The sequence below is a fragment of the Rhamphochromis longiceps genome, linkage group LG2, assembly GCF_057381845.1.
Source record: "Rhamphochromis longiceps isolate RC_006_pf linkage group LG2, R_longiceps_female_GT1.1, whole genome shotgun sequence".
In the NCBI taxonomy this organism is placed as follows: Eukaryota; Metazoa; Chordata; class Actinopteri; order Cichliformes; family Cichlidae; genus Rhamphochromis; species Rhamphochromis longiceps.
Window position 1 is genome coordinate 34813056 of NC_140558.1, and position 25003 is coordinate 34838058.

At 38.6% G+C, this 25003-nt stretch overlaps 1 protein-coding gene across 1 annotated transcript in view; it reads right to left on the reverse strand.

Moving 5' to 3' along the window:
* Positions 1-2244: 2244 nt before the first annotated feature.
* The window catches only part of trpc7b (transient receptor potential cation channel, subfamily C, member 7b), a 38975-nt gene continuing 16216 nt past the window's right edge, over positions 2245-25003 (reverse strand). The window contains exons 3-7 of the mRNA XM_085425332.1: positions 23366-23548; positions 13775-13939; positions 7021-7237; positions 5480-5713; positions 2245-2642 (exon numbers count right to left, since the gene is read on the reverse strand). Coding sequence (XP_085281458.1) covers positions 2374-2642; positions 5480-5713; positions 7021-7237; positions 13775-13939; positions 23366-23548 — 1068 coding nt within the window. The 3' untranslated portion in view covers positions 2245-2373. The remainder of the gene's footprint in view (positions 2643-5479; positions 5714-7020; positions 7238-13774; positions 13940-23365; positions 23549-25003) is intronic.

Here is a 25003-nt window from a genome sequence, read left to right on the forward strand (position 1 = left end):
TAAAATGAAGAAAAAAAGGCAGAATAACTAAGATTGAGACTGATTTGTTGAAGCATCCAGTTGCTTTATAAGCAGATTTATACTGCAAAACAAATGATTTGTATGAAAGTGAATTAACAGGGGTGGCTGATACTGAAAAAGTGAAGTGAAAACATATTTTAAAAATTGTATGGGTGGTTTATGGCACCAGATGGTTAGTACAAGTTGTTCAGCTAAATGGTGCATTTCCATATTTAAAATGAATGACCCTGATAATACCATGAATGCAGCACTTAAGGAAGTGAAGTGCATTCAAAAAGCAGAATTTCAACTGCATGATTTTTAATTATGGAACATCAGAGTTCATCCTGGTTAGTTTGTGTGTGCAGAATGAGGACTAATAGCAAGAGGGTGCAAGAGGATATGTACATACTGTACATATTTAAAAAAAGGGTTCATTTCTAAATGATTACAACTCATTCAGATGGTGTAAGTACTATACTTCTCTTGGTCTTGTTCAGTAGACGCCACATATCACAATCATCGGGATGACTGCTGATTTGATACCTGTCCAGATGATGATGATCATCATCGACACCCTCCGTGTGAGGGTAATTGCTGAAAAAAGGCTGGCTGTTCAGAGAGTGCCCAGTCGAAGAATATTAATGTTGAAAAAAAAAAAGCCTATAATCTGGAGAGCTTCATGGGGATGGATGAGGCTGGTGTCAGTGCAACAAGAGCCACCATACACAGACATCTTCAGGAGAGGGGCAACAACTGTTGCATTCATATCAAGCCAGTCCTGAATGAGAGCCTGAGCCAGAAATGTCTGTCGATTAAGGATGAAAACAACTGAATTGCTGGCGAAGTCCTCTATTCAGATGAAAGTCAATTTTGCATTTCATTCAGAAATCAAGGTCCTAAAGTCTGGTGATTAGAGAGGCACAGAATCCAATGTGTTTTAAGTTTAGAGTGAATTTTCCACAGTCTGTGATGATTTGCGATGCCTGTCATCTGCCGGTGCTAGTGGTGGTTGGTCCGCTGTGTTTTAAGTCCAAAGACAATGCAGCTACCAGGAGATTTTAGAGCATTTCATCCTTCAAGCTGTATGGAGATGCACGTTAACATTTTCAGCGGGACTTAGGTTTGGCACACTGGGCAGGTGCTATTTCCACATGGTTTCCTGACCATATTATTACTATGCTTGTTTGGCTAACTATCTCACCTGACCGGCATCACATAGATAATCTGTTGGGCACTATTAAGAGGAAGATGAGAAACAGCTGAATTACAAATACAGAGAAGCTGAAAACCAGTATCAAAGCAGCCTGGACATCAGTAACAGTGCCACAAGCTGATCACCTCCATGCCATGCTGCATTAATGCAAGAACTCTTAGTAAAGAAGCCCTAACAGAGCATTGACTGTATACAGAAGTTGGATATTCTTGTACTGTAAATCCAGTTTTAATTAATCATAGTAAATATTCTAATAATCTGAGATACTGGATTTATGATTTACAGGAAGCTATAAGCCATAATCATCAAAATGAAAACAAAAAAGCTTAAAATATTTTACTTTGCATGAAGAATATAGTATAAAGAACAAGGATAAAGACAGAACACTGTCTACTTTCTGGTTATTAGAGCCCACTGCGTCTTGCCTGGCACAAATATGGAGCAGGCTCTCCTTGCTGCTTTTGTTGCTTTGATATGCTCAAATCTTAGTAGTAGGTCGAAATGCTTGGCCTCATAATTAACCAGTTGCCGTATCATTTTCCTTCCAGACAGTACTGGCCTTGAAATGATATCAATATTGATGCAATTCCCAGAGCTCAGATTGAATCTGACATTGATATCTCTTACTGTGATGTCAGTTTCATTTCATTTTTCTTTTGGTCACGGTAGCAGAGTGGTTTGCTCAGTAAACACAAAATGGTGATAGGGAAATGACTGGTGTCATATCCACAATTTTGTTAAAGCTATGAAATCAAATCACAGTTCACCAGTGTCTTGAGATTTTAGTAACAGTGTATCCAATTCACTTTCTCAATATTATATTTAACCAAATAGACCGATTGCCTGAGGGTAGATTAAAGTTCGATCTCTGCTTCTGATAAGACGCCACAGATTTAATGAACGACCTCAGTCAAAAGGGCATGTCTTATACTGTCCTTGGGGTGCTTTAACTTTAACAGATTTGTTTTTTCCCTTTTGCCGTCTTATGTAAAATGATCAGTGCGGGGTTGTGTTTTAAAATGCTGCACCATATTTCTGAAAAGTTTTGGAGAAGTGAAAGGGACAAAGTTTCAGAAATGGAGAGAGATGGTCAGACCACACATAGTCACACACATTCTCCCAGCATATACTACTCCACTCCGACAGCCAGGTATAACTCACGTGGTGAAGGCAGGGTTGTACTTTGCTCCGAGGTAATATGAGTACAGGTTGAACATGCCGATCATGAAGGCCACAAACACCATGATGAAAATGACCATAAACTTGAAGATGTCCTTGACTGTGCGCCCCAGTGAAATCTGCAGGGGTCCAAAGCTCTCATTGGCTGGCAGTATGTAGGCGATGCGAGAGAAGCTCAGAACGACGGCGATGGCGTACAGGCCTTCTGAGATGATCTGAGGATCTGATGGGCGCCACTTGTTTCTGGCTGAAGGGAGAATAAGCCACAGAATGGTTGCTTTGTAATATTATAATTTTATTAGCAAATCAGACATTAAAAGGGATCTTTGGCCATTTTTTTTCACCTAATTAACTACACTAAATAAAATCTGATATGTTAAACAAACTCTGTAATTAGTGCTGAAATGATATTCATATTCGGTTCGAGCCCCGGCTTGGACAGTCTTGGTCGTTGTGTCCTTGGGCAAGACACTTCACCCGTTGCCTACTGGTGGTGGTCAGAGGGCCCGGTGGTGCCAGTGTCCGGCAGCCTCGCCTCTGTCAGTGTGCCCCAGGGTGGCTGTGGCTACAATGTAGCTTGCCATCACCAGTGTGTGAATGTGTGTGCGAATGGGTGGATGACAGGTTGTGTAAAGCGCTTTGGGGTCCTTAGGGACTGGTAAAGTGCTATATAAATACAGGCCATTTACCATATTTTAATTCAGAAGCCAGCTTGGAGGGATTCAAGATTTAAATATCTGCTAATAACTGTTTCAAACTGTTGCTGATGCTGAATATGTACTAGCACTTTATAAACCAAATATTAAACGTTACATAAGAAGGGGTTAAAGCGGTGTTACCTTAAACTCTACTGTGCACATGCAGTTTGTCACTCATCGTCCCATTGCTTGCTATTCAAAGTCTTTCTGGTTACAACGCACTGAGTAAACCTCTGGTTGTAGTGCGATCCAAATGTTTGTAAGATATGTTTCTATGAAGAATAATCTCAGCTTTAAGAAGCACGGATTTCGACGAAGGAGACGGTGCAGTAAGAAGATGGATTAAGTGAGGAATGGAAAAACGAAAGTCAGAGTAAAAGTTTGAAGAGAAGAGCGAGTGGAGCAAGAGGAGGGAAAGAAATTAGTCTGAGCTGTGTGGACGGCAAAGGGAAGGGATAAAGGGATAGTGTGTCCAAGGAGAAGTAAGGACAGCTAGAGAGAGGGAGATCAGGAAATAACTGAGATATCAAAGGAGACTGATGTGGCTAGGTGGCAATGTAAGATACAAGAGAGATGAGTCAAATAAAAGAAAAAGAGCTTCCATTTCACTATTTTATCAAAATCATAGTTTATTAGTATAACATTTTCACACCTTTACAGATATTGGGACATTTAGGGGAAGGTTTATGAGGATTATATGTGAGAGTGCAGTAATAGAACCTTTATCGATTTATTGATATGTCATGACAGAGTCAGGCCACCAGATGACAGCACTGATGAAGGTTCTATTAGTGGACCGCTAAGTGCACAGTGCAGTGGGCTGCAGCCTGTGGCAGGGTTTGCTATGGTGGAGGCATGTTTTTGTTCTGGTGTTTAACTGAATGCATGCTTATCATTCAGGGATTAAAGATAATGTTGATTTTTTTGTCATTCTTTTTTTACTCATTCTGGTCATCTGACTGCAGTAGCATGTGTGTAGCAGCAAATCAACCATTGCAGGGATTGTTTTATTACTGTGAAGATCTCCAGGTGACAACCCCAATTCTGAAGGAGTAGTGATGCTGCATAAAACGTAATTAAAAAGAGAACTAACCCAGATTTTATTCACAACGGAACAAACAAAACATATCAAATTTTAGAGAGAGAAAATGCAGTGTTTTAGAAAAAATATTAGCTCATTTTGAATTTGATGCCAACAAACATGGCTCAAAAAAGCTGAGACAGGATGATGTTTACCACCAGATGTTTACTTATTAAAAGAAGAGTGGATGCAACCACTCTTCTTTTAACAAGTAAACATCTGGTAACTGAAAAGACCAGTTTTCTGTTCCATGATGTGCCAAGTTTTTTCAGTTCCTGAAAGGTCTGTACTACAGAGGGTCGAGTTTAGCATCTGGATTCGTCTACTATGAAGTTGTAATAGCTTTAATATTCTCTCTCATAAATATGTAAAGCCTTCCCTGAAAAAAGATGTCATCTGGGTGGCAGCATATGTTGATTTAAAACCTGTATATACCTTTTAGGACTGATGGTGCCTTTCCAGATGTGCAGGTTGCCAGTACCACAACTAAAGCAACCTCATACCATCAGAGATGTTCATTTTAAGTTCACTTTGGTCCAGACATGATGGCACATTTATTCACATATTGTTTCTTCTTTGCATGACAGACCTTTAACCTGTATTGTAGTTGGCTATTGAGCTCACGCATGTCATGATTTCCATGGCAGAATCACACCTTGTTTGAATGCAGTGCTGCCTGAGGGGCTGAAGATCACAGGCATTCCAATATTGATTTTCAGCCTCATCTCTGATTTTTCCAGATTCTCTGACTCCTTTGATTAGATATTCGACATCTTCACAATTTTCCACAGGGGAGCATTATTCTGATATTGTTCTACAATTTGTAGATGCGTTTGTTTTTTTTTTTTGCAGATTGGTGAACCTCTGCTCATCTTCTGAGAAACTCTGCCTTTCTAAGATGCTCTGTTTATACCCACTCATGTTGCTGACCTGTCGCCAGTTACCCTAATTAGATGCAAAATGCTCCTCAAGCTGTTTCTTTTTACAACCACTTCCCTTTTCAGCCTTTTTGTTACCCCCTGTCAAATCTTCTTTTGATTGGTGCCATCAAATTCAAAATGAGCCAATATATTTTGGAAAACGGTTGCGGATCTAAAGAAATACATTTTCAGCTTCAAGTATCATGTGCAGTCCGGGTTTCTGTAATTAATGGCGTTTTTGCACTCATCTAATTTGCTATTCCTTATCAGTGACTGATGTAGCCCAACACTGATTCAAGCACCTCTATATAATATTGATAACAATATCTATAATATAAATGTAGCTTATATTTAACTTACATGATTCTTTTTATTGACTACTCACCGTAAGTGAAATAAGCCACTTCATCAGGCAGTGAGGCGCTGCTGAGGTCGTCATCTGGTACATGCATGTCGACATATTGCTGGGCCTTGGATGCCTTCAGGAATGCCATGAAGCGTGCCGTGAAGGATGCCACGAAGATGGATAACATACCAAAGTCCAGAACATTCCAAAGGTGCATGACATACTCCCTGGGTCCGTCACTCCAGATCTCCTTGCACTCTGACCAAATCATGCCTGAACATAAAAGACACATATAGACAAAAATAACACAAAAATAAGGAGGCCATTGCCAGCACTTATATAGGGATGCATAAATGAAGCACGTACAAACAGATGTCGACAACAAAGCTTGTAATTGAAAATGAACCACTCAGACGTGTGGCACTTACAGATCAGGTGGATGCAAACACATACACACTCCATTCTCTATTTGGAGCCAAAACACAGTTAAAATTGCCTAGAGAGAAGGCGCCCTGATCAGTATCATCTCTCTAACAATTACTGGGCCTTCAAAGCATGCTACCGGAATTACAATTACCACATCTAACTAAGCCACCACTCAATGCACACACATACACTCACAGATTCATGTAGATAAACAGTCACATGTGCAGCGGCTGCTAAAAATTTACTGTAGATGGGGAAAAAAATGTTGCCATTACATATAAACAAATAAAAACAGAGGCACATGTGCACCAACATACACAGACCACACACATAATATTGTTAGAGTGTGTGCATGAGCGGAAGCAGATGGGAAGCAGCTGAGCTCTGACAGATACTGCTGTGGGCTATTTATCCACCAAGTTTGTCTTTGTCTGCCTGTCTGTCACCCTCTTCTATCTCCTTCGATTCCTCACGCCTGCCTTCCTGTATTCCACGCACACACCCTACTCTGCTTTCTTTTGTCGCCCTCAACTACTCCCAACTTTCCTTCCATTTTTCTTTCATTCCGTTCCTCCCTCTTATATTTCCTCTGCACAGCCTCCCAGGTCAACCTCCCAATTTCCCTCCAGGTTATCGTTAGGACTCAGCGGGGCTACTGTCTGCGCTGTACCAACCAGAAAATTTCTTTTTGATCTTCGGAGGATAAAAGAGCATGATTTGTTGTGTTGCTGTAACCTTGGCTTTCATTCACTTGCCTGGTAGGGCACTCTATTAAACTTGAATTACACCTCATATCAAAGGTGGGCAAAAAGTTTTCTGACTATTTCCAGACTGTTTACTGATTTATGGTGAAGGTGTATGTAGAAAAAAACTTGAAAAGAAACTTTGGATTAGCATAGAAAAATGTGCAAACCTAGGACAAAGTATATTCATGGTTAATAACATAATAAAGTGCACGCATTGCAAAAAAAGAACACGCTCAGCTGTGCCTTGCTTACTTGGCACATCAAGGTTATTTTTTATCACGTTGGACAATCTGCTTTGACAGGGACAATCTATTCTAATCTAATCAACTGATGTGCATTTTAATTGGCTGTAACTGTGCACAGCCACACTGTGTGTGTGTGTATGATTTGATTGAAAGGGTGACTTACCCAATACCCACTTCATTATCAACATCTCTGTCCAGGAAAACTGGGTGGTTTTGACCCTGAACACCTGTCGAGGATGGTCTGTGATGGTCTCGTTGGGAAGGTTCTTTACTCCTTCAAAGCGGTCGGAAGCATTGACAACCAGGAGACCCAGGAAGATGGTGAAGGAGACAGCGTGAGCCACAAACTTCATGAAGGGGCTTCGCAGGATCTGACCAAGCTGGAAGTGAAAAAATTTAGGAACTTCCAATGTGTTTACTATTCCAATGCGTCAAATATTAAGAATCAATTATGGTAATATAGATATAGATTAACAATATCAATTTAAATTTGCATTTACTGATCAGAAAACAAATTGTAAAAAACAAAAACAGCGGGGTATTGACACATTAAGCAAAATTTCACTGTCTATCTGTGATTACAATAGCCAACAAATTCTGTTTTACAGTAAAGAAACATGTTTGAGTGCTTTTTGGACGGACAATATTGCAGCCAAGCTCAACATCTGCTTTTATTTACTGAGATGAATCATGCTTTCTGCAGAGTTCCTGAGACTTTGGTCCTCAGAGAGAGCAAAAAATGCTGCAAAGCACCACTACACCACCATTTTAGCAGACAAACAGCAGCTGTTGTAATTCATGAATGTGCGTAACCACCGATCACTCTCACACACACATTATGCCAGAGTAACTAGATGCCAAACCATTAGCAGAGCCTGTGGAAATGCACTGCATCAAGCAAAAGTAATGCAAGACGGTACAGCACAAATAGCATTTAACAAGCCACCACACAGAGGGGCATTTTTGTAATTGCACATAAGTGTGCCAAGTCACACAAATGCACTTACACACTTAGACACACGCACACTTCTAACCCCATACGGGCATTTGAGATCCCAACATTTGCTACTCTCTGAACCTGCTGTGTTCAATATTAACTACCCACAGGATATCTCTACTCTCTGCATGAACAATAATACATCAGATTCAGTAGCTCTTCCCATGCCACACACACACTGCTAAATCATGGGGGAAGAGGTTGTCTGGTAATTTTTAACCTTGCAAAACCTCCTTTAAACCTCCTCATGACACCTTCATCCCTCCCAGCATCTGTGCCGATCCATTTCACTCCTCAGGTTAAATAAGATGGTCATCTCAGATCAGACCTTCTGCTGTGTGGCGACTGCAGACTCCATGGGTTTCTTTAGTGTGATGGTGATAAGAGCTTGTCTCCTCCAACAAAATGGCAGCTGCTAGCAGGAGGTATGTGCATATTAAATAAGTAAAAGCCTGGTGTGAAAATCATCTAAAGCCAGGATGGATCTTCTTTTTCTCTTATTATAAGGTCTTTTTACCTGGGAGAATACATAATGTTTCTTAAGTGTGATCAAAATGTTCTAAAATTTAGCCCATAAAAACCTTACCCAATTTAAGTTTGGCTAATTTCCTGTTCAAGATAATCATTTCGGGCATACCCAGACAGCTTCCAGTGCTGCAGAAGCTCCCAAGATGTCAATAAAGATCACTTGGGATTTCATCTCAAACCTGCACAGACAGCAAACTAGAACTTCTTTTTAAAACTGATGTGTATTACCCATGAAGGTCCACTGCTGGTGTTGATAGCTGGACCTCTTACCACGACCAAGCAGCTGAGAGCAGTTTTTAGCTGAAGGTTCAGTGCTTTAGATGAGGAAAGAGATCTGAAGGATGCTTTTCTCCCCCAAACATTCACAGGGTTCTGCACCGTGAACTGATCCCTCAGGGAGATGCTGTCAATGTGGAGCTTTACTGTAACGTCTACTAAAAACACACTGAAAATGCGAATACGATTTTTGGCCACAGCCACATAATCTTTACTCACTGTCAACAGTTCTTTAAGTCCTGTTCTGGATTCTTTTTTGACCTCCTGGATGCGTCACAGATGAAGTCTCTATTTGTGGAGATGGTGATTCACTGGAGTCTCAAAGCTTTAAAAAGTGGCTTTGTAACCCTTTCCAGACTGCTAGATGTCAATGACTTTGCTTCTCATCAGTTTTTGAGTTTTTTTAGATCGTGGCATGATGTGTTGCTTTTTGAGATCTTTGGTCCGGTTTTACTTTGTCAGACAGGGGTCGCAGTAGCTCAGGAGGTAGAGCAGAAGATGATCAGAGGATTGGCTGCACCAGTCTGTGTGTTAAAGTATCCATAGGCAAAATACAGTTGCTCTCTGATGCACTCACTGGAGTGTGAATGTTAGATAGAAAGCACTTAAGTAATCAGTCATCAGGCACAGACTGGTGAAATTGAACTCAGCTTTCAAAAAAATATGGTTAATCACAGTTAATTCATAATTTAAAAAGGACAGATTTTTTTTTGCCTAATAAATGAAATGATTATTTACAAACTACATTTTTTATTTATTTGGGGTCTCTTTATCCAACATCAAAATTATTTGATGATTTGAAACATTTATATATCAGTAATATACAGAAACAAAGACACCAGGAAGGGGGCAAACACCTTCTGTAAAACACCTAACCCTTTTTCACAGCACCATGGCATCCACTTAGAGGTGTAAGAGAAAACGATCTTGAAGCAAAAATGGCAATGCTTTTGTGTTTTTTTTCTGGACATTTCCTGGAACTTTTTGAAATTTTTGTAAAGAAAGACTATGAATAATTTATAAATTTACACCCATCTAATCAATTCAGGGTCACTAGATAGACTAGAGCCTATCCCAGCAACCAAAGGAAAAGAGGGAAGGTTACACCCTGGACAGGTCATCAGCCTGTCGCAGAGCTAACAGAGAGAGACAGACAACCATTCACACTCACATTCACACCTATGGGCACTTCAGAATCTCTAATTAACCTAACCTTACTAACTGCATGTCTTTGGACTGTGGGAGGAAGCTGGAGTGCCCAGAGTGAACCCACAGCCACATGAAAAGATCTTATTTTTTCCTAAAATATATTAAATACACTGCATACTTTGGGTTAACTATATAATCATATAGAGGACCTTTACTAATGTGTACATTTTCACGTCTATACTCTGTTTCTCTTTGCAGCTATCTCTTTAATTCAAACTAAAGAGATATTTCCAGCAATGCAAACTACACTGCATTCTGGTTAGTGAGCCTTAATATATACAATATTAATCAAATAGCTTCCTCATTTTATATTGGACTGAAGTAAATATTTGAAAGAATTTGCTCAGTGCTTGGAGGTAAAATAAATGAAGTCTGCTATGTTGCTTGCTTTACCCTGACCTACATTAGCTGTAAAAAAAAAAAAGAAACCTGTCCTTTGTATACTGATAAGGATTTTTTTTGGTACTGGCTTCGATTTGAATCTCCCATGAGACAAAAGGAGGCCAAGAAAAGCTAGGACGGAAACAAAAAATCTCAAAGTGTGTCCAAAATTTTAAAACCGCAGGCAGCCGTGTCAGAGATAGCATGCAAAAATATATTTCAACCAATTAAGTAGATGATGGACTGCAGAAAAGTAATTAATGAAAAAATAATTACTTAATATCGGCGCAACATGTAGCATTTGGAAATGTCAGCGTATCATTGCCAAATTGATTGTCATCGTTGGTATAATTATCATTAATAAAGAGCCTCGTCATGCCTGAAATACTCTGTGAAAATAAGGACGAGGTTTACCATAGTTTCAGAATCATAAGCTTTCCTTACACGTACTCTTACCTTTTCACTATAAATCTGCAAAGTTAGTGATACAAATGAATCCTTGACTAACATGTGAAACTTGGTTCATCAAGTCTCCAAGGCAATTTTCCTCTTCATCACTTGTTCTCTTTTTCTGACTTTTTATCTATTTTCAGTTACTCGCGGAAGGCTGAAAAATTTCACGTCACTCACCATATTTTAACCTCTTCAATCAATAAGAAGCATTCTATCTCTGATCGCACATCTGCTTTTCATCACTTCTGAAGCATATCGCTGCTATTTTTCACCCAAAGAGGATTTTCAAAGCAATTACAGTATCCATGTTTTTTCTGCCTGCTCTCAATGACTTACTACTTCTGTTACAGGAACAAAAACACTGTCTTTATCGCCCCAGGCTGATATGAAATGTAATATGATGTGGGATTTTAATAATTGTGTGTTGTAGTGTTGTAAAATGGGGCATATTATGGGCTGTAAAAAACAAGCAATTGATAAGATGAGATGAGAAGAACTAGATGATTAGCTGCAGGTGCAGGAGGCTACACTAAACACAATCAACCAGAACACATCAAAGCTTTCTCTCTGCGTTTGTCTGTCGAACTGTATTTTTGTTCTGATTTACACTGTCTTTATCTATTTCATTATCAAATCCATTCTACTTTTTGTTTCTGATGAGCTGCGGTCACATGGTCACAAAGCATGCATAAACATCTGTTTTGTCTCTTGGCTATTTTTTTTGATTAGGCTGCTTTTATTATTCTACCCTCTGTAGTTTTGCTTTATCAACATCACACATGTCCCTGGTCTGTTAAAACAACATGCACATTAAAAAAATTAAATAAACGTGACACAGCAACAGACACAGTAACAGCACAACTATAAGCTGTACGTCCCATATTTGCTTCTCTGCCCTGCTTCTTTTTCTCAGCTGTCTCTCACATGACACGAAACGTCAGGCAGTCACATGCAGTGTCATGATTTGATTGATTCATAATTAGATGTAATCATACATCCACACATATGCACACATGTGAATACGCACACAGAAACACACACATTAACATAACACAAGTGTTTTTTGCGACAAGTGCTTCATGATTGGTGGATAACCTGTCACGGCGAGTGAGATGAGCCGTGTGGAAATAATAAAGGAGGATCCAATTGCAGGAAGTAGCGAAGGTGTGAAGGTGGTTTATTGAACACGAAATATAAATAGACAAACGGCAACCGGAGAATGAACTAAACTCTACTGGGAACAACTAACTACTGAACATGAACCAGAACACGAACTACAAGAGAATAAGAAAACAATCCATAATGCAAAAAACACACCTAACATGACAACTCAAAATACTGGGTCAAACTGACCCAGAACCGTGACATAACCTCTAAGTTTTATGGTTCTCCAGCTTCTCATGCACGGCTAACATCCGGTGCTCTCGCTCTCTAGTCTACAAAATGACTAATTCATCAGTCACGCCTACCATGAACTGCTCAAAGGTCCTCAAATCTGAGTGTAGACACACACACACACACACACGCACGCACACACGCACGCACGCACGCACGCACACACACACACACACACACACACACCACTTGGTGATGATGAGGTGCAGGATTATTCAGGTTGATGAGAAGATTTGCATAACCGCTTACTCAGCTCCTGTGTCTGAGTGTGGCCGATGTCATATTGTGTCACTTTAGAAAATACAATCTGCTTGATGAGAATGAAGAAAATGTCAGAAAATGTCCCACATGCCCTATAATCAAACAGTTACTATATTGTGTTCTGAAACTGTAAATCTGTAAGTTTTGACATTTCATTTGGCCATATCTTTAGAGTCTAGTGCATATATATTCCTGTAAATACCCTAACAAGGTTATAAGGTTTGTGTCATTTATAGTAGAACCATATTTAGTATTTTAGGGAAAAAGTGGATTATTGTCTGTAGCAACAATGTCTGTAAAAAGGGTACAACTACAGAGATGAGGTGGAATCAAGATGACTACAGCTTAAGAAATTGGAAAAACCTATATTAAGTGCTTATTGTTTATTTGTGATAATTCTGTATAACCTAGGATTGTATTTTTATATTCAGGATAATTGTATAGAATACAGGTTGTTAGTTAATAATTAGGGAATATAAAAAAATCTGTCTGTAATGTTATACACAATTTAAGAAAACCTTTTTTATACTGCATGAGCTTATAACATGCTTGGGGTCCTAGCTTCATGGGTAGTAACAATTGCATCTCTAAGATCAGTGGTGATGTCTTTACCCCTTGGCACTGTGTAAACACAACAATGCTCAAGATGAAACAAACTTCCAAAATTTCCTTGATTTTAAGACTTGCTGGGCACCGGACGATTTTAAAAGTTCTGATACCTAAAAACATTTAGAATTAAAAGAGGTACGTTCTTTTTCACATGACTCTATCAGGGGCTGGGTCTGTGACCCAGCGTTTTGAGTTTATTTATGTTTTTTTGTGTTAAGTTGATGATAGTAAGTTCTTGTGTTATTGTTCGCTAAGATTTAGTTGAGGTTTATTCTAGTTTTTGTTTCAGCTATGTCTCTTTGGTTATGTGTCTTGTTTCCTGTCTAGTCTGTCACGTGTTTTGTGTCACACTTCAAGTTCTGCTCAGTCTGAGAGTAGATGATGATGATGAAGCTAAGATTAGAATAATAAAAGCTGAGCCTAAATGTTGAGCTGAGAAGCGAGTCTGAGATGTCCTGAAATGAACTAATCCTAAGTTAATATTAAGGCCTTTGCTGTCGTTCCAACCTCAGGGCAAACTTTAGATTCTCCCCAACTTGTGGTAAGGTCATATGAGCAACAAAGAACAACATTGGGAATTGTGTTTCCTGATGGGTAATGAGCCTATAAGCTGCATGATGAGACTTCAAGTGCAATTTGAAATACTATAGTTGGCTGCAAATAATAGGTGGAACAAGAATAGAAAATAATATTTTACTGAGAAGCAATAGTGCATAGATACAGCAATAATAAGTTCCCTAAACTATATGTGTGTGTATTTTAACTGTAGTTTGCAATTGTGTTTGCGCATGTAGCTATCTGTCCATACCTTGCTACATGGCATTATCCAGTAGGCAATAGCCAGGAATGGGAGGCCTACAGTTACTCCCAGGACTGTCCAGCACTTCACACCAATGGACTGCTGCCTCAGGCCAGGCAGATTCTCATACCAGATAGTCAGCAGTTGCTGCTGGCAGTTCGGATGAGCAACGAACTGAAACAGAAGAAAATAAACAAGAAACTTAAATCAGTGGAGAACGAAGGAAGATGAGACAGTTTGGGTACAGGGCAAGGATGGTTAAAGGATGAGAAAGACAAACAGGAAAGGGCGAGTGGTGCTAAAAGCAAACAGCTAGTGATGCCAGGATTTTCAAGGAACAACTCACACTAGCTTCATATGACAAAAAGCTGCTTACATAGTCAGGCCGAATAGAAGTATAGAAGTTTTACATTAAGGCAGGTCGTCTTTAATTTAAACCAGAAACAAACCTTGAATATTTTTCTCCAACTTTAGACATGAATCTACTGGGATGGACCCCTTGTAATCTCAGTAGCTCTAGTTATCTAGTTATAAGTCCCACTCATGAAAATCCTCTCATCCAAAATGTGCATCTGCAATAACAAAGGTATACAGCTGAAGGACATAGTTTCAGCCAAGGCCTGACTCACCACGCCTGGGACAGGCTGTATGATGTTGAAAGTCGTTAAACATTCAATGACTGCAGGATACATCAATGATGTGATGTATGTAGTTTATAAAATGTGGGTTTTGTTTTGTTTGTTTTATTAGCACACAAAGAAGATGACTATAACTAAAAACGATATTTCAAATATTAAAAATATGCTACCCAGGCACACACAAGTGGCCAACACTGATCCTTTGGTTAAAGTGGAAAACCCAAATTTAGATGCATTGGGAAAAAGGGATGTTTAAGAATGAACAAAGTGTTTGTAAATATCTAAAAAAGCAGCCGGTTAAAGTCCCAGGAAAGCAGCAGCAAAGCATTCCTGTGTGAATGTCTTTCAAGCTTTTAATAAATTTCCTCTGCCAGTGTGGGTTCTTGGTATGTTACATCTTTAATGGATGGAATAAAAAAAATGGTTTCAAGCAATGGGTCTTGAAAATAAAGAAAGTAGGAACATTGTAAGACATGAAATGTTTTTTTGCCTCAATATCATGAATTGATGGCAATTATGTGTCTTTCAAAGATTTTTTAATCCTTATTATCTTAGTGAAAGAAAGGATATAATGATAAATAGAAAGTTGAGTGAGAGTCAAAAGAAGTCGCTGTAGCCCACGTGTTTTGTGCGCTTAACGTTCAGTCACTAAGTCAAAAATCTTTATGTATAGATTTTTACAACATGTAAGCTAATATAAACCCCAAAAACCCAAACTGAAAACGTCATTTGAACCAGCACTTTTGACACATGCATTTGTATACACCATTTACAATCTACCACAGCTGGGCTAATTGCTGTGTAACACATATATCTGACATTTAAAACCATAAAACAAGGCAATTAAAGTCCAAAGTCCAAATATTACCTTTGACACAAGATTTACTCTAGTCTCTGAAAGACCACCTGTAGAAAGTGTATCTCAGTACACTGGACACAAATTACTTACAGGGTTTGTGTTATATTACAGAATGGACATCAGCGAGATCAGGCCCAACATTTCGATTATTCGTATACTTTGTCTTTAAAGTGACAAATGCTGAAAATCCAGTGGTAGTAAAAGGTAATAGAGACATTAATGCCTTGACGACAGATCAGTATGTTTTAAGTTACAAATATCAATTTCAAAGCAGAACCACAAAAACAATTCCACCTGGCTGTCCTGCTGCATACAATGGAAACTTGCCCATTACGGTGGGCAAATTGATTCTGTATGAAGCTGGATTGCACACTGAGCACAGAGAAGTCCTCCTGGAGTTGGCCCCTCAGGGTTTGCAGGTTTCTCAGATGACATCTGTCAGGGAATTCAGGATTTAACCCTCCTCTTTACTGAGAAATTCACACCTATTTTCAAAGAACTCAGAGCTGCTCTGAAGTCTCCCACTGTCTCTTCCATAGTGTGGCTTCCGTCTTACTGTCGACATAAAATACAGTCACTGCTTTTCCTTGGAAGAACAGTTTGAGTTCCTTACATAGTTGAAAATGTCACCAAATATGTCAACTTAAAAAGCAACTTAAAGCCAGAGTATTGATCTAACAGTCCACAATAAATGTCCTGACTTCTTCGCCTGGTTTAAAACATCAATAGAGCACCTTAAAATATGAAAACCGTCAGATTTCAGTATGCAGTGTGAAGGGTGGTCATTGTCTATCTCACGTGGATAATATGTTAAACAGCCATGTTTATGTGTGGATGACAAAAACGTATTCTTCTCAAGCTTCATCTAAAATTCTCCTTGACATCTTTGTGGTCAGTGTCTCTCTGTGGACACAGGTGTGGAAAGCAGAGCCATGTTTTTGACCTTTTCACAACTCCAGTGAATTTGTCACGGACCCGGTGCCGGGGACTCGGGGTTCGTGAACAGTGTGGACCTTTATTGTTATTAGTGTATTGGATGTATGTTTGCTGCACTGTGCTCTTGTGTTCCATGCTGGTGTGTGTGTGTGTGTGTGTGAGGCTGGAGGATGAAGGACAGCCACCTGCAGGCCTGATGGGTGTGGCCCTGCCAGCTGCTGGTCACGCCTAGCTTACCACACACCTGCTTCTGATCAGGATCGTCGGGGGAGCTACTTAACAGAGCGATGGAGCTTCCTCCGGCGCAGGATCATTGAGTTAGACTCCATGTCAGTGTTTCTAGTGTTGTTAAAGTGTATGCCTGCCGGAGTTGGTGCCATAACGGCTGTGTCTGTGTTTTTCCCCAGGAGGACAGTGGAACACAGGACTGCAAGACACACGGGGTGTGTGAAGGCACAGGGGCAGAGAGCACGGGATACCAGCACTTGGGAGAAGACACGTCACGGGAGTCGAGGGAGCACTTTTGGAGATTTAATGTGTGGTGTACATTTACCTCACTGTAAATAAACCCACTGTTCATTCCATCAAGTCTGCGTTTTGGGTCCTTTCTCCTACATCCCCCACGGTCTGCCCTCCAGACCGTGACAGAATTATCCAATCCCAAATTATCCAAAAGAAATTGTGTTATTAAGAATAGCTTGAAGGTCCAAGATTCAAGTTTATTATGATGCGCTTTCAAATAGTTCAGTGCTTATTTAATGTCCACACAGAATCTGATGGAACTGTATCAGCAAAATTGCTCTAGTCAAGCAATACACATTTCATTCTCCCACCATTCCAGCTTTTGTGCTTTCATGGTTTTTAAGCCTTTCATTTGTTATTAAAGTTCTAGAATTGATCTAAATGCAGGTCAAAATGGATGCAGACAAAGTTTAATTTAACAAGAAGGTATATCACAGGATATAACATGAACTGACAGGTAAATTTAAAAAATGCAAAACAAGACAGCAAAGAAATAGCAACAGGTGGTGGTTAGCACATTGAATTAACAAAGATAGATGGAATGTCGGGACTATACTTGCACAGGGGGAGATGGAAATATTTAAGCCTGGATAGCCAATGAGAAGGTGGGAAAGACAAAGAAGTAAAGAAAGCATAGTAAAGAGACAGGTTACCAAATTAAAGAGGACACAATAAATATCAAATGTCTCAAATCCAAAAAGTGTTTTAGAGAAGGCTAAATGCTGGTGGTATTGGGGAGAACTTTCTTCAAGTTTCCCATTATGTTAAGCAAAAACGTCTGGGTTATAACCCACAGGGAAACATAAACAACAGCAAACAGGAAAATCCCCTCAGCAGGTGCAGTGGTCTGCACTTCCTTTATGGGGAATTACAGTTTTTAATTATGAAAAGTATGCATACTATACATGATACTTCAATACAACTAAATTAACAAATGCCAAGAGGGTAAAATTGACATGATTAAATATTACATATTTGCGAAAGGGCATCTGGTGCTAATTTACTTTTCCAAGTATCTCAAGTAGCTTAGTGTCCATTCTGAATATCTATTTCTAGTACTTGAGTATTGTGTATTCATAAAAATCTGAATATATTACTACCTAAACGAAGTCAAGTGGCAACCTTTAATACATTTGTGTTTATGGTTTCCACTTGAATTCATTTAAAAAGAAAAATGGCAACAAGCAGGATGGAAAATCAATTTAATATACAAAGTGCAAAATAAATAAGGCAATAAGAAGTGGTGCATTTTCACATTAATTACAGAGTTTATTCTAAGTAAGGCAGTGATAAATGAAAGCCAGCAAAGGTCTTACAACGCAGGAGAAGATGGATGTTTTTCTTCCAGCTGGAGGAAGGATGTGGACAACCAAGCAATCAATGTTCAGTCAGCAGTCAGCTAGTGGAACAATCAAACGTTGTGTTTGTGTGTTTTGTATTCACGTCTAAGATTTCAGCAACACCTCACTTCTGGTCATGTGTGCTCTCCCTCGATTTCTGTTCACTTTATTGGGTTCACCCAGTCAATCAATGCCTATCCATCACTTCACCAGTGACCCTTGATCATCACGTTTGAGGAACATTTATCTGAGCTGACAATTGACATTTTCTGCTTCCTCCACCGATTGAAACAAACACATACAATTTGCATATGGCTGAAAAGCCTCAAACAGTAATACATACACCACCACCCATTCAGTTACTATAACTTACCACTGATCAGTCCATCAAACCAATAACCCCTGACATGAAAGCCTCCTGTGTCCATCTACATGCTCTACATGCAGTCACGCTCCACCTGGTTTCCATGGCAATCACACCCTCCCTCTCCTCTTGCCTGGTGTAATTAGCTGCCTGGTATTGGTCATGCTCTCTTGTACAGGATACAAAAAAGCAACCTGTTTAATGCCCAAAACACACGTGTGTGCGCGCGCGCACACACACACACACACACACACACACACACACACACACACACACACACACACACACACACACACACATATACACATGTATACAAATACACCTGTGCGCATGCACAACTACACCAGGGAATTACCTGATTAAAGAAAACATGAGGCACATTAGGATCAGACAGGAACACGTGTGAGTGAGAGAGAATGGCAGGGCCAAATGGGGAAAAGGGATTTGGTTTGACATTTTCCTGAGCACCTCTGCACAGCAGGGATTAACTTTTACACACCGGTCAGTGAGTTGTTTACAAAAGGGTCCTGTGAGTCCACATTCAAAACAACACTCAAGCATACTGTACTGGAAATATACTGCACAAACAGATCAGAGAAACTAGCTTAGTTAGAAATAAGTCGGGTTACATGTTAAACTGCAATAAATAATGTATTTCTATCCATGCCATGGGAATTAAAGGTAGTGTGTTGCATTGGGTTGAATCATATCTGTCTAATAGACTCCACTTTGTTCATGTAAATAAGGAGTCTTCTTTACACAACTACACACACTAACGTTTATTATGGATTTCCAAACTGTTCCTTGCTAGGACTAATTCTGTTTACATTGCTCATATTTCCTTTAGGCAGTATCATTAGAAGGCATAGTATACATTTTTATGCTATGCAGATGATACCCAGCTATTTCTATATATGATGCCACACACCAGTTAGCTAGCAATGTCTTAAAGACATGAAAACCTCGATGACCTCTGAAGTTTCTGCTTCTAAATTCAGATAAAACTGAGGTTATTGTACTTGGCCCTAAAAATCTTAGAAACGTGATGTATAACCAGATACTCTGGATACAATTACCTTGGCATTAAGTAACAGAAAGAGGAATCTTGAAACCAATATTTTCACCAGGATTTGTTCTTAAATGTCCATAATAAACAAATATGCAGGACTTTCTTGCATTTTTACAAATATCTCTAAAATTGGAAACATCCTGTCTTAGAGTGGTACTGAAAAGCTAGTTCATGCATTATTATTTCTGGACTATTCTAATTCATTATTATCGGCTGTTCTAAAACCTCTCTGAATTTCAATTTATCCAAATTGCTGCTGTGAGAGTACTGACAGGAACTAGAAAGAGAAAGCAGATTTCTCCCATATTGGCTTCTATTCACTGGCTCCCTGTTAAAGCCAGAATCGAATTTATAGTCCTGGACCTCACATACAAGGTCTTAAATGTTCAGGCCCCTCATAATACAATATCACGCTAACAGTGCACTTTGCTCTAAGACTGCTGGCTTACTTGTAGTTCCTAGTGCTTGCTCAAAAAGGGGTTGTCTGACTATTTCTTTGATCCGTAACTTAAAATATAAAGCGCTTTGAGGCGACTGTTGTTGTGATTTGGAACTATATAAATAAAATTTGATTTAGCCAAACTGACAAATCTGCACTTATATTAATGTGTCCATGTTAACACAACAACTAAAAAGTATGTGGCGAGTCTCATTCCACTTTTTTTTTTTACTTCTGGGCAGTGCTGATAATACTCGAATTCCTATGTGTGTGTAATAACCTTAATGGAAATGTACAGGTCCAAAAGGTCAAAGTTACAAAGCAGTCAAAGTTATTATACAACAAAACTGTCTTCTTCCAAACAACAAATGGACCTTAAAGTTGAAATGACGAGAGGATTATTGGTCATGTTTTCTTGCGTGGTCCCATGTGTTTTGGGGGTTGGGTATTCATTTCATTTCATTTCATTTATTTATTCATTTTCAGGCACAACAAATACCTATATTGAACATAAAATACACAAAACAAAAAACAAAACTTGCCTGAAAAAGGAGTGGGACGAAGAAAACTTATTAAATCCCACCCCTATACTCACTCATCAACAAAAAAAAACAATAAACTTCCCGCAGCTACGCCCATCATTGCATACAGACCCATCAACAGCCCCGGGCAGATACAAGCATCTAAGCGGCAGCTCACAACCAACAATTAGAGCCTTCATAACTGAATACAGAATATATAAATTATAAATTGCATTACCACAGGTAACAGGCAGTAATAACTACAAGTAACAAACACACATACATATACATACATATATATCTACACACACAAGTACATATATGTACATACATACGCACACTTTATTTATTTTTTTTTATTTTGGAATCCATACCAGCAATGGTAAGAGGACAGACATTACAGAGCACACTAAAACCCATCATTGAGTATACTGTGACCAGACCAACTGTTTGTAGAGAAATTTAAATCTATGAATATTTTTGCATTGTTTCAATTGTAAACTCAGACTGTTCCAGATTTTCACACCACATACAGACACACAAAAGCCTTTACGGGTTGTTCGAGTTCTGGGTAATTTGAATTCTCCAAAGCCTCTCACATTATAAACCTTTTCTCGAATTTCAAATCTAGTTTGTAAATTTGCCGGTAAAAGTTTAGTAAAAGCTTTATACAAAATTATGGATGTATTGTAATTAACCAGATCCTGGAATTTAAGTAACTTTGCCTGAAGAAAGAATTTGTGAGTATGATCTAGATAACCAGCCTTGTGAATAATACGCAGTGCTCGTTTCTGTACTGTGACTAATGGATTAGTTGTATTTTTATATGTATTTCCCCACACTTCCACACAATATGTAAGATATGGAAGAACCAGGGTACAGTACAGAGTACGAAGTGCATCTTTATCAAGGAATTGTTTCACTTTGTTCAAAACTGCGAGGCTTCTAGAAATTTTGGTTTTTATGTGTCTGACGTGGGGTTTCCATGAAATTTTGTTATCAATTATAACTCCCAAAAATTTGTTTTCACTCACATTATCAATTGGTACACCTTCAATGATAATTGGTAATTCTATATTATATTTTAAATTACCAAAAAACATTGCTTTAGTTTTATTTATATTTAATGATAATTTATTTATGTCCATCCATTTTTTTATTAATTTTAGCTCCCTGTTTACAGTCATTACAAGATCAGTATAATCATCGCTACTGAAAAATATGTTGGTGTCATCTGCGAACAGTATGAGTTTAAGTACTTGAGAAACATCAAAAATATCATTTATGTATACATTGAAAAGTTTTGGTCCCAACACTGACCCTTGGGGAACACCACATGTAATACCAAGTTTCTCTGAATGGTAATGCCCTATGCTAACATATTGTTCCCGACCTGTTAGGTAACTTTTTAACCAGTTACCAGCTTTCCCTCGAATACCATATCTTTCCAATTTATCCAGTAAAATTGAGTGATTGATTGTGTCGAAGGCCTTTTTGAGGTCAACAAAAATACCAACTGCATATTTATTTTTATCCAGTGTATCAGTAATTTCTTCTACTGCCTCAATTATCGCCATTGAAGTGGTTCTTTGCGTTCTGAAACCATACTGACCAACATTTATTATTTGATGTTTTTCAAGGAATTTTTCTAATCTTGAATTAAAAAGTTTTTCTAGAATTTTTGAGAATTGAGGCAGTAGAGAAATAGGCCTATAATTGGTAAAACTGTGTTTGTCATTACTTTTATATAGTGGTATTACTTTCGCAATTTTCATTTTTTTTGGAAAACAACCGGACTGAAATGATAAATTACAGATATATGTTAAGGGACTAGCAATATTCAGAATAACCTGTTTAACTACAGACATATTTATGTCATGATAATCCATTGAAGACTTACTTTTACATTTTAATGTGATATTTATTACTTCTTGCTCATTTGTAGCTGAGAGGAACAGTGAAAAGGGATTTGATTTTATATTACTGATATTTTCATTTTTATGACACGGGATGTCCGCTGCTAGTTCAGGGCCAACATTTATGAAGAATTTATTGAACCCATCGACAATATTACTCATGTTGTGATTTTCACCATTTGCATCAGTAAAATATTCAGGATATGATGTTCCAGAAGATCCTTGTTTAATTAAGTTGTTTAACACATCCCAAGTTCCTTTTATATTGTTTTTATTTTCATATAATCTTCTTCTATAATAAAGTTGTTTGCTCGTTCTTATAATATCAGTCAATTTATTTCTATATGCTTTATATCTTTGTTTCACTTCTTTTGTTTTTACTTTGATAAACTGTTTATACAGATTGTTTTTCTTTTTGCAAGCATTAATAATTCCTTTTGTGAGCCAAGGACTTTTTATCTTTTTTTTCTTTGTCATGTGTTCGTTTACAGGACAATGTTTATTGTACCACATAGTAAAAATATCTAGAAAATTATCATAAGCCTTGTCCACATCTGACTCTTCATACACCGAATGGATTTTTGGAACTGTAAAGACCCAAAAAATGAGCTCCAATTATATCTCAGATGTACTGCCCTTTCGAAAAGGTTAAAGAAAAAGAAGTTGACATAGTACATGAACACCAGTATTAGGTATCAAAGTCAAACACACTGTGTGACAAGCCTCTTCACCTTTAGAGACCTATAAAGCTGCTGAGACAAACAATTACCGTTTTTTCTTGTAGTCTTTTGTATTATGTTGGCATTTTGTTTAGTTATTACTTACAGAAAATGTTTTCACAGTTCCTGCAAAAATAATTTAATCCCACAAAAAAGGCATTACATACTGCATTGCTAATTCTTTGAATAATTTTTACACTAATTTTTAATGTTGCAAATTAATGCAATTTGTAAAATTCGTTACATTTTTTAACGAGCTAATCGGTTTTTGTCTTACCTTCTTGACTTCATACTTGATAGCCAGTTTGACACGGCTGAGGCAGGGACGGTTGTAGGGACTCGGCGGGCACTGATCCACGTCGCCATTCAAAATCGCCTCAACTTCCTCTGTGTCCCGACAAAGGTCCAACACACCCACCACAAAGTCTTTACACTGCATGGACAGCTTACGGTAGTCATTCTGCATGAGAGTGGATGATGTGAATGTATTTCAGATGGGAGGAAAGAAGGAAAATATTTTATTTTAATTTTCACATAGGTGTTAAATGGTAAATGGCCTGTATTTGTATAGCGCTTTGCTAGTCCCTAAGGACCCCAAAGCACTTTACACAACCAGTCATCCACCCATTCACACACATATTCACACACTAGTGATGGCAAGCTATATTGTAGCCACAGCCACCCTGGGCCGCACTGACAGAGGCGAGGCTGCCGGACACTGGCGCCACCGGGCCCTCTGACCAGGTGTTACAAATAGATGCAGAAAATGTACAATTCTTCACAGCCTGAGAATCATCCCTGTCCCTACATAATAATCACCTGCCTCTTTTTGTGTTTTCTCAGGTAGTTAGAAATCTTTTACAATGTTTAACCGTGGCTTGTTAGCATTGTATCTTTTGGCTTGAACTGGCGTTTCCTACCTTTTCACACAGATGGAAAAATCTTCAGTTTGAGCGGTTATCGAGCGAAGATTCTGTGGGACTTTCAGATACAGATGGACAAAATGGTGGTCCTAACCAACCGGACAAACAGAAGAAAACGGCTGTAGCGATCGATGTAGCAGTTCCGAATGACAGCAACATCAGGAAGAAGGAACACGAGACGCTCGAGAAATATGAAGGGTTCAGAGAAGAGCTCCAGAACATGTGGAGGGTGAAGGTAACAGTGGTCCCAGTGGTAATCGGAGCACTAGCTGCAGAGACTCCAAAGCTAGGCGAGTGGCTCCAGCAGATCCCAGGAACAACATCAAAGATCCTCTATCCAGAAGAGCACAGTCCTGGGAACAGCTAAGATACTGCACAGGACCCTCAAGCTCCCAGGCCTCTGGTAGAGGACCTGAGGCTGAAGAATAGACCGCCCAACAGGGGCGAGAGGGCGAGAGGGGATTTATTTATATATATATATATATATATATATATATATATATATATATATATATATATATAAAATGGTCCTCAAACAACTGAATGAAGGCATCTCGATGTTTCCTTTTGCAGTATCATTTTTTGAAATGCTCAGTCAGTACCTTCCCACGCATCTGATTTTACTTGTACACAATTCTGCCAAAAAACAACAGAATTCTTCTAAATAAATCCCCAACATTTCAATTTTATTTCAGATAAGACTAAAAACTTAAAAACAGAACAGAAGAAGAGCATAAATGAGGATAAAGTAGGCCAATCCACTCCTTTAATCTGTTCTTTCAGTGACCATACTGTGCTGCCCCAGCTGGGAAGCAACAACAGAATGCTCTAAATATGGCACAATGATAGAAAAGTTATTACTGTACTTTCTTACATAGCAGTTGTGGATGAATGTCTTTTTTCAGTGTTTTCAAAAGTCACTTCAAAAATTATGAACTCAGCTCAGATAAAGCTGAAATGTTCATGAATTTCCTAAAGCTGCTAAACCCTAA